The sequence below is a fragment of the Oncorhynchus masou genome, unplaced genomic scaffold (genome assembly GCF_036934945.1).
Source record: "Oncorhynchus masou masou isolate Uvic2021 unplaced genomic scaffold, UVic_Omas_1.1 unplaced_scaffold_564, whole genome shotgun sequence".
In the NCBI taxonomy this organism is placed as follows: domain Eukaryota; kingdom Metazoa; phylum Chordata; class Actinopteri; order Salmoniformes; family Salmonidae; genus Oncorhynchus; species Oncorhynchus masou.
The window spans coordinates 443932-455239 of NW_027012059.1; the positions used below are offsets into that span (position 1 = coordinate 443932).

General features: G+C 47.4%; 1 protein-coding gene across 1 annotated transcript; it reads right to left on the reverse strand.

The window, feature by feature from the left end:
• Nucleotides 1-433: 433 nt before the first annotated feature.
• LOC135536165 (tripartite motif-containing protein 16-like) lies at nucleotides 434-8967 on the reverse strand. Its single transcript, XM_064962549.1, has 6 exons — nucleotides 8298-8967; nucleotides 7761-7856; nucleotides 4531-4764; nucleotides 1458-1617; nucleotides 1273-1332; nucleotides 434-1042 (listed from the first exon to the last, which is right to left on the reverse strand). The coding sequence occupies exons 1-6, from the start codon at nucleotides 8892-8894 to the stop codon at nucleotides 474-476; spliced, it is 1716 nt and encodes a 571-aa protein (XP_064818621.1). The 5' UTR covers nucleotides 8895-8967; the 3' UTR covers nucleotides 434-473.
• Nucleotides 8968-11308: the final 2341 nt, after the last annotated feature.

The following is an 11308-nucleotide window of genomic DNA, read 5'->3' on the forward strand; positions in this document are numbered from 1 at the left end:
TGGTTTTATTGTTTGGTCAACAGCACCACCTGCTGGACAGGTTTAATGTTGCTGGACTGAGCATTATGGGAGGATGAAAGATGACACATTTAGGGCCGGTTTCCTGGACATCTACATTGAACATACTGTTTAGTCCAGGACTAGGATTCATCTGTGTCTGGGAAACCAGACCATATAGTTTAGTAGAAAGGAAGTGATACCAGCTTGTAGTGGGCTGACTAGTCCTGAATTGTCCTTTAGTTCCTGGACCATTTTCCATGCAGCTCCAGGTGACAGAGAACACATCAATTAGGACCGAGCCAACAAGCTGATCAATGATACTGAGGAGAATTACATAGAGACAGAGAACCAACTGAGAAAACATATCAATGGTTCTGAATGACAACCAATATACATCAACACCAGACATCATGATTCATGGAAATGTACAAGATTAAAACATTGGATTGAATTTTAATTAATAACAAATCAGTTTACAGTTTAACCAGCTCAGCAGAACCATTATAATAATCATAGAGCCAAAACCCAGGATAGAGGGGCTGAGTGAATGTGGTCTGGACTCTGTGGAGGAGGGTCATTGTGTCAGAGACACTGTAGAAGGACAGAGTACCTGCCTTGTGATCCAGGTACACTCCTACTCTGGAGGACTGAGGGCCTGATACTTTAGTCTCAACATGATTGTGTCTGAAACAATAACCATCACTAGAGCACTTTAAACTCCAGGACTTGTTATTGTCTCCAAATCCACCATCATTACCTCTCCATGTTCTGCTGATGTCTTTATATGAGACTGCTGTAGCAACACCACCAGTCCTCTCCACCTCCCAGTAACAGCGTCCAGACAGACCCTCTCTACACAGAACCTGCCACCAGTTGGTGAATCTGTCTGGATGGTCAGGATATGGTTGGACTTGGACTGTACAGGTCACCTTTCTGTTCCCTTTAGACAGAGAGAGGCGTGTAATGGTCACCTTTCTGTTCCCTTTAGACAGAGAGAGGTGTGTGCGTGCTGTGTTTGGGTCCAGTGTGAGCTGACAGGAATCTGGGAGAAGAGCAGAGACCAACGAGGGGAGTCAGAACAATAAGTTAAGTCAGATACTGTATCTCCCCTGTCTTTGATTAGAGCACAGCAGAGATCAAATCAGAGAAATATGAGGAGTCAGATAGAGACCCAGTCTTTGATTAGATCTACTATTGCTATATATTTCTAGAGGGATTGTTAGGAGTGTCAGTAAAAGAGACTGTTAGTTACTTCACAATAAAGAGACTCACATTGTAACAACTGTTCTCTGGTCTTGGGCTCTGGAGGCAGTACAACATCCACTATATTCACTACAGACACACAAACACATTGACAGAGAGAGGGAATGTTATCATCAGACCATATTCCACATGTATATGACTAGTAGGGAACTTTCAATGGTCTAAAGTTGATGTTCTTATTGTTTTCAACACACCTGTAGTGGAGATCTTGGTCCAAACTCCTTTAAGGAAGTCTTCTAGTTTCTCTCTCAGTTCAGACACAGTCTGACTCACATCTCCAAAGGACTGAAGAGGACGGACAACGATGCTGGGTAAGTCTGAAGATACACTGATACTGGAGAGAGACTGATACCTCTGGAGAGAGAGAGAGAGAGACTGATACCTCTGGAGAGAGAGAGAGACTGATACCTCTGGAGAGAGAGAGAGAGACTGATACCTCTGGAGAGAGAGAGAGAGACTAATACCTCTGGAGAGAGAGAGAGAGAGACTAATACCTCTGGAGAGAGAGAGAGAGAGAGACTAATACCTCTGGAGAGAGAGAGAGAGAGAGGGACGGACAAAGAGAGAGAGAGAGAGAGAGGGACTGACACCTCTGGAGAGAGAGAGAGAGAGAGAGGGACGGACAGAGAGAGAGAGAGAGAGAGAGAGAGAGAGAGAGAGAGAGAGAGAGGAGGGACGACAGAGAGAGACGGACAGAGAGAGAGAGGGACGGACAGAGAGAGACGGACAGAGAGAGAGAGAGACGGACAGAGAGAGACGGACAGAGAGAGAGAGAGAGAGAGACGGACAGAGAGAGAGAGAGAGAGAGAGAGAGGGGACGGACAGAGAGAGAGAGAGAGAGCGGACGGACAGAGAGAGAGAGAGAGAGCGAGAGAGAGGGACGGACAGAGAGAGAGAGCGAGAGAGAGGGACGGACAGAGAGAGAGAGCGAGAGAGAGGGACAGACAGAGAGAGAGAGAGAGGGACGGACAGAGAGAGAGAGAGAGGGGACGGACAGAGAGAGAGAGAGAGAGGGACGGACAGAGAGAGAGAGAGAGAGAGAGGGACGGACAGAGAGAGAGAGAGAGAGAGGGACAGAGAGAGAGAGAGAGGGACGGACAGAGAGAGAGAGAGAGAGGACGGACAGAGAGAGAGAGAGAGGGACGGACAGAGAGAGAGAGAGAGGGACGGACAGAGAGAGAGGGACGGACAGAGAGAGAGGGACGGACAGAGAGAGAGAGAGGGGGACGGACAGAGAGCGAGAGAGGGACGGAGAGAGAGCGAGAGAGGGACGGAGAGAGAGAGAGGGACGGACAGAGAGAGAGAGAGGGGGACGGACAGAGAGAGAGAGACGGACAGAGGGACGGACAGAGAGAGAGAGGGGGACGGACAGAGAGAGAGAGAGAGGGACGGACAGAGAGAGAGAGAGGGGGACGGACAGAGAGAGAGAAAGGGGGACGGACAGAGAGAGAGAGAGAGGGGACGGACAGAGAGAGAGAGAGGGGGACGGACAGAGAGAGAGAGAGGGGGACGGACAGAGAGAGAGAGAGAGGGACGGACAGAGAGAGAGAGAGGGGGACGGACAGAGAGAGAGAGAGAGGGACGGACAGAGAGAGAGGGACGGACAGAGAGAGAGGGACGGACAGAGAGAGAGGGACGGACAGAGAGAGAGGGACGGACAGAGAGAGAGAGAGAGAGAGGGGGACGGACAGAGAGCGAGAGAGGGACGGAGAGAGAGAGAGGGACGGACAGAGAGAGAGAGAGGGGGACGGACAGAGAGAGAGAGAGGGACGGACAGAGGGACGGACAGAGAGACGGACAGAGGGACGGACAGAGAGAGAGAGGGGGACGGACAGAGAGAGAGAGAGAGGGACGGACAGAGAGAGAGAGAGGGGGACGGACAGAGAGAGAGAGGGGGACGGACAGAGAGAGAGAGAGGGGGACGGACAGAGAGAGAGAGAGAGGGGGACGGACAGAGAGAGAGAGAGAGGGGGACAGAGAGAGAGAGGGGGACGGACAGAGAGAGAGAGGGGGACGGACAGAGAGAGAGAGGGGGACGGACAGAGAGAGAGGGGGGGACGGACAGAGAGAGAGCGGGGGACGGACAGAGAGAGAGAGAGGGACGGACAGAGAGAGAGAGAGAGGGACGGACAGAGAGAGAGAGAGAGGGACGGACAGAGAGAGAGAGAGGGGGACGGACAGAGAGAGAGAAAGGGGGACGGACAGAGAGAGAGAAAGGGGGACGGACAGAGAGAGAGAGAGAGGGGGGGACGGACAGAGAGAGAGAGAGAGGGGGACGGACAGAGAGAGAGCGAGGGGACGGACAGAGAGAGAGCGAGGGGGACGGACAGAGAGAGAGCGAGGGGGACGGACAGAGAGAGAGAGAGGGGGGACGGACAGAGAGAGAGAGAGGGGGGACGGACAGAGAGAGAGAGAGGGGGACGGACAGAGAGAGAGAGAGGGGGACGGACAGAGAGAGAGAGAGAGGGGGACGGACAGAGAGAGAGAGAGGGGGACGGACAGAGAGAGAGAGAGAGGGGGACGGACAGAGAGAGAGAGAGAGGGGACGGACAGAGAGAGAGAGAGAGGGGGACGGACAGAGAGAGGGAGAGAGGGGGACGGACAGAGGGAGAGAGGGGGACGGACAGAGAGAGAGAGAGGGGGACGGACAGAGAGAGAGAGAAAGAGAGGGGGACGGACAGAGAGAGAGAGAGAGGGGGACGGAGAGAGGGAGAGAGAGGGGGACGGACAGAGGGAGAGAGAGGGGGACGGACAGAGGGAGAGAGAGGGGACGGACAGAGGGAGAGAGAGGGGGACGGACAGAGGGAGAGAGAGGGGGACGGACAGAGGGAGAGAGAGGGGGACGGACAGAGGGAGAGAGAGGGGGACGGACAGAGGGAGAGAGAGGGGGACGGACAGAGGGAGAGAGAGGGGGACGGACAGAGGGAGAGAGAGGGGGACGGACAGAGGGAGAGAGAGGGGGACGGACAGAGGGAGAGAGAGGGGGACGGACAGAGGGAGAGAGAGGGGGACGGACAGAGGGAGAGAGAGGGGGACGGACAGAGAGAGAGAGGGGGACGGACAGAGAGAGAGAGAGAGAGGGGGACGGACAGAGAGAGAGAGAGAGAGAGGGACGGACAGAGAGAGAGAGAGAGAGAGAGGGACGGACAGACAGAGAGGGACAGACAGACAGAGAGAGAGAGAGGGACGGACAGAGAGAGAGAGAGGGACGGACAGAGAGAATTAATAGTTAATTTCATATCACATGTAACAATACAGTTCAGTTACCTGGAGGAAATGGATGTGATCCTCTGTGTGTGAGAGCTGCTCCAGCTCAGTGCTTCTCTTCCTCAGCTCAGCGATCTCCTGCTTCAGTTGCTCCAGGAGTCCTTCAGCTTGACTCACTTGAGCCTTCTCTTGGGCTCTGATCAGCTCCTTCACCTCAGAGCTCCTTCTCTCAATGGAGCGGATCAGCTCAGTAAAGATCTGATCACTGTCCTCCACTGCTGACTGTGCAGAGCGCTGGAGAGAGAGAGAGACAGAGAGAGAGAGAGAGAGACAGAGAGAGACAGAGAGAGAGAGAGAGAGAGAGACAGAGAGAGACAGAGAGAGAGAGAGAGAGACAGGTTCAGTCAGAACTCTGCTCTCCAGGTCCACCAGGCCTTGTTCTCCCTCCTGGACAGACAGGTACAGAACACCTCTTGGTCCTGCTCTACTCTCCTCCCTCCTGGACAGACAGGTACAGAACACCTCTTGGTCCTGCTCTACTCTCCTCCCTCCTGGACAGACAGGTACAGAACACCTCTTGGTCCTGCTCTACTCTCCTCCCTCCTGGACAGACAGGTACAGAACACCTCTTGGTCCTGCTCTACTCTCCTCCCTCCTGGACAGACAGGTACAGAACACCTCTTGGTCCTGCTCTACTCTCCTCCCTCCTGGACAGACAGGTACAGAACACCTCTTGGTCCTGCTCTACTCTCCTCCCTCCTGGACAGACAGGTACAGAACACCTCTTGGTCCTGCTCTACTCTCCTCCCTCCTGGACAGACAGGTACAGAACACCTCTTGGTCCTGCTCTACTCTCCTCCCTCCTGGACAGACAGGTACAGAACACCTCTTGGTCCTGCTCTACTCTCCTCCCTCCTGGACAGACAGGTACAGAACACCTCTTGGTCCTGCTCTACTCTCCTCCCTCCTGGACAGACAGGTACAGAACACCTCTTGGTCCTGCTCTACTCTCCTCCCTCCTGGACAGACAGGTACAGAACACCTCTTGGTATATCATATATATCTCATATCATCATTCAGAACTTTAAGCATATCTTTGGGAGGACGCCCAGCCTGTTTGACAAAGATAAACAAAGAATTTTTTCCAAATTTGTGCTGACAAAATAATCAAATGTAATGTTTTTTACCAAAAACTCTACATGGAAAGCAGAAAGCTGTGATCAATTAAATACAACGTTAACTAGATATTATCTGTGTCATTTATAGCCTGGCACAGATAGTAAAACTACATTAAATACAACGTTAACTAGATATTATCTGTGTCATTTATAGCCTGGCACAGATAGTAAAACTACTGTAGCGACCCGCACAGACAGCTGTGTGTTATGTGTTCGGCTAGTAGCTGGTTGTGTTGTACTTACCAGTTCCCAGTGTTCGCGGGGTCCGACATGCCAATCAACCTGCTATCTGCCAATCACAGGAATGCCTGGGATGTTCTGATGCCGGGCATCCTGGTGGTTGGCGGAGTGGCGTGGAGGGGGCGGGGCATTGGAAGTTAAGCTTCAGCCTTTGTTCTCTCTCTGACGTCTGGGCTTCACAAGAGAAGGTCCCGATTGGCTTGTGGGGTATCTTTCATTTATTTGGCGTGAGCTCAGGCCAAACAGTAGCCTGTGTAAAGTTGCTAATAAACCGTCAATTCGTAACTCAATCCTCTGTCTGGACAATTGTTCCTTTATGATCGAGTCAGGTCATTACACTACATTAAATACAACGTTAACTAGATATCATCGCCACATAACTTATGTTGAATTTAAAAGACACCGTTACCGTTAGTAACGTCTGTTACACTGTAACTTACAGGCAGCCTCACATAAAAACCTATTGGTTAACAAAGCTTTGATTATGACCAAAGTCTATAGTAGTGAAAACTCTCTCTCTATTCTAACTTACCACACATTCACATCACTGCCTCGACATGAATGTGTCCTGTCAGAGCCGTTTCCTGTCCGTTAACTGTTAACAGTCTCGAGCCACAGCTTAACCAATGAGCTACAAGGAGGACTGACAGTCACGAGCGGTGCAGCAGCCTCTGCAGCAGCAGCCTCCCCCGGGTCCTAGTGCCCGCCCGGTAAGACGGTTAAGATGCGATGGAACGGTTGACGGAGAGAAAATAAATCACAGAGAAAATATATTGACTGATATATTGAATTGTTTAGGGAAGCTTTAGCTTTGGCTTTAATACATTCTGAAAATACTTGAAAATAAAAATAAAAATAATAGTAGCCCTCCTCAGGAACAACAAAACCCTCACAGACCAACTTCTTCTTCTATGATATAATGGAGGTCCTCAAACCAACGTTAAAGGTGCATGGCGCCACCTACTGTTCTGGAGTGTGTTCAATCACGGTTTACACCTCTAAATACTTCTACGGAACTCAGTACTTCTGAGAAAATAAAAGAGTCCTACTAACTTCTAATATACCCTCCCCATCCCCCAAATCCCTTCCAAACTCTCCCAACCCTGTCCAACCCCAATGACACTTCAATCTTTCCCTCTCTTCAACATCCTTATAACAATATCACAACACATACAATAAATAATAAATAAATAAATACACTTCAAATAAACTTCTCTGGTTCTGAACTCTTCTCCACACCTTCTACCTCCCTCATTCATTTCCATTTCACCTCCAGGACTCAGTCTGGGGCACGACTCACTCTGTTTGCACTTGAATTATAACATTTGAAATGTCTCTATTCTTTTGAAAATAAATGTTGTTTAATGTTTACGGTTCATTCATGATTGTTTATTATCTACTTCACTTGCTTTGGCATAGTAAAGATATGTTTTAACTCAGAACTTCTGAGAAAATAAAAGAGTCCTACTAACTTCTAATAGACCCTCCCCCATCCCCCAAATCACTTCCAAGTGTAATGTTTATTGTTCATTTCTGATTGTTTATTTCACTTTTGTTTATTGTCTATTTCACTTGTTTTGGCAATGTAAACATATATTTCCATGCCAATAAAGACCTTTAAATTGAATTGAGAGAGAGTTCCATTTTAATGTATAGGGGACATGAGTCGTCATGGTTACTCATGGTTATGTGATGAGGCAGCCCAGTCGGTTACATGAACCAGTCTATTCTCTGAAAGGGGTCCAGACAGCCTGTTCCCAACAGTGGGGTCAGTGGGATTGGACAGGGGCCCCTCTCTCTCTCTCTCTCTCTCTCTCTCTAACTGGAGGAGAGAAGTGAAATGGTGTGTCTCCTCTGGTCAACAATACTCACCTTGAAAGACTTCACAGCTTTTTGGAGCTTCTTCAGCTCCTTCTCTCTCTCCTGGAATCTCTGCTGGACCTTCTGCTGACTCATCCCCAGCTGCCTCTGTGGAGAATCACTCTTCAATGAGCTATCAAGCTTTATTAGTCCAGTAGATCAATAGTATAGTAATGTGACATAGGACCCATAGAGAGGAAGGTCTACAATCCTGAGGAAGTCCCTTTACAATATTATATTATGTTGCTATGTGAATGATTATAGTTTTTATGGCAGGATTTCATGTATCAAGGTGTTGAGGCTGAACTTTGGACTCAAAAACGCTATTCAGAATGATAATAGTGTTTGACTTTAGAAAATGGTGATACATTTGGAGAATCTGGGTTAACATATCTATATACTCAAGGTTTGTGTTCATATTTGTTCTGCTGTGGATCCATTTCATATTGTATATAATATAATGATCTCATATTCAAACAGATTTAGTTCCTACTGTATTTTTAATTCTTAGTTTATCAGACAGCCACCAACAAGTTGTTCTGGTCTTACCTGTTTCTCAGTCCTCTCTGCTGCAGCTGACACTGTATCATGGCCTTTATGTTCATCCATCACACACAGCAGACAGATACACTGCTGATCGGTACGACAGTAAACCTCCAGCAGTTTGTCATGATGAGAACAGATCTTCTCCTGTAGTTGTGCGGTGGCTTTGACCAGCTTGTGCTTCTTGAAAGCAGGAGACTCATAGTGAGGTTGGAGGTGAGTCTCACAGTAAGAGGCCAGACACACCAGACAGGACATGAGGGCTTTCTGCTTTCTGGTCCCAGTGCAGAAATCACACGCCACATCTCCAGGTCCAGCATAGCACAGAGCAGGAGGGGGAGCAGCCTGGAGTCCTGTCTTCCTCAGTTTCTCCACCACTTCAGCCAACATGTTATTTTTCCTCAGATTAGGCCTTGGAGTGAAGGTCTCTCTGCACTGAGGACAGCTATAGACCCCTTTCAGATCATCCTGATCCCAGCAGCCCTCAATACAGCTCCTACAGTAACTGTGTCCACAGGGAATAGTGACCGGCTCCTTCAGTAGATCCAGACAGACAGAACAACAGAACTGGTCCTGGTCCAGCAGAACTCCCTGTTGAGCCATTTGGACGGTTGTTCACTCTCACACAGACAGACGACAGAGAGACTCAGATCAGTTTTGTTTCCTCAGAAGAGAGTTTGTGAAGGGGAGGGACTTCCTGGTTCTGCCAAAGGGGTGGGGTTAGAAGGAGGGAGGGGTTAGAGGAATGGAGGAAGAGAGAGAGGAACTGCATGCAACAGCAAGAGGGAGACAAATAGTTTTGTTCCAAGGTTAGAGCCCTTAACATGGAACAAATGACATAATGAATCTTAAAATGTGAGTTGTTAGAGTATATGAAGGGTAACAGTTTCTATGAAGTACGTATGTATCATTATTTTAATGACCTTTATAATGCCTTATAATACACCTATGTGTTGTAATTAATCAATAAGGACTGAGGAGGTGTGGTATATAGTTAATATACAGTACCACAGATAAGGACTGAGGAGGTGTGGTATATAGTTAATATACAGTACCACAGATAAGGACTGAGGAGGTGTGGTATATAGTTAATATACAGTACCACAGATAAGGACTGAGGAGGTGTGGTATATAGTTAATATACAGTACCACAGATAAGGACTGAGGAGGTGTGGTATATAGTTAATATACAGTACCACAGATAAGGACTGAGGAGGTGTGGTATATAGTTAATATACAGTACCACAGATAAGGACTGAGGAGGTGTGGTATATAGTTAATATACAGTACCACAGATAAGGACTGAGGAGGTGTGGTATATAGTTAATATACAGTACCACAGATAAGGACTGAGGTGGTGTGGTATATAGTTAATATACAGTACCACAGATAAGGACTGAGGAGGTGTGGTATATAGTTAATATACAGTACCACAGATAAGGACTGAGGAGGTGTGGTATATAGTTAATATACAGTACCACAGATAAGGACTGAGGTGGTGTGGTATATAGTTAATATACAGTACCACAGATAAGGACTGAGGAGGTGTGGTATATAGTTAATATACAGTACCACAGATAAGGACTGAGGAGGTGTGGTATATAGTTAATATACAGTACCACAGATAAGGACTGAGGAGGTGTGGTATATAGTTAATATACAGTACCACAGATAAGGACTGAGGAGGTGTGGTATATAGTTAATATACAGTACCACGGATAAGGACTGAGGAGGTGTGGTATATAGTTAATATACAGTACCACAGATAAGGACTGAGGAGGTGTGGTATATAGTTAATATACAGTACCACAGATAAGGACTGAGGAGGTGTGGTATATAGTTAATATACAGTACCACGGATAAGGACTGAGGAGGTGTGGTATATAGTTAATATACAGTACCACAGATAAGGACTGAGGTGGTGTGAGACAATGAGACAATGTCATTATAATATTAATAAGTAATAATAATAATCTAATCATTGTTATTCTGTCATTCTGGAGACTTTCTGTGGAGAAGGTATAAGACCAGCAGGAAGTCTGTTTTTTGGACTTCGTTTCACCTGAGATGCCGTTTGTCTGTCCACATACGACCATTGTGTGTGTGCTTAAACGTGTGTGTAAATGTGCATGTGTAATTCTATGTGTGTTTGTATGTACTGCGTGGGTGTGTGGCCTTTAGCCTGTGTGTTTATTTGTACTGCATGGGTATGTGGCCATTAGCCTGTGTGGGCGTTTGTCCCATTCCGACAGTCCCGCTAGAGCACGTTGGCCGGAAAATGACTCTTGGCAGAAGTCCAAATCCACTAGAAACGTCCTCTAATTCTTATAGCTTCCCCACAGACAGTTCAATAGAAACCAGTAGCACTTTAGAGGCAGTTGCCCCTATATACATAGAAATCAGTAGCACTTTAGAGGCAGTTGCCCCTATATACATAGAAATCAGTAGCACTTTAGAGGCGGTTGCCCCTATATACATAGAAATCAGTAGCACTTTAGAGGCAGTTGCCCCTATATACATAGAAACCAGTAGCACTTTAGAGGCAGTTGCCCCAAAATATACATAGAAATCAGTAGCACTTTAGAGGCGGTTGCCCCAAAATATACATAGAAATCAGTAGCACTTTAGAGGCGGTTGCCCCTATATACATAGAAATCAGTAGCACTTTAGAGGCGGTTGCCCCTATATACATAGAAATCAGTAGCACTTTAGAGGCAGTTGCCCCAAAATATACATAGAAATCAGTAGCACTTTAGAGGCGGTTGCCCCTATATACATAGAAATCAGTAGCACTTTAGAGGCAGTTGCCCCTATATACATAGAAACCAGTAGCACTTTAGAGGCAGTTGCCCCTATATACATAGAAATCAGTAGCACTTTAGAGGCAGTTGCCCCAAAATATACATAGAAATCAGTAGCACTTTAGAGGCAGTTGCCCCAAAATATACATAGAAATCAGTAGCACTTTAGAGGCAGTTGCCCCAAAATATACATAGAAATCAGTAGCACTTTAGAGG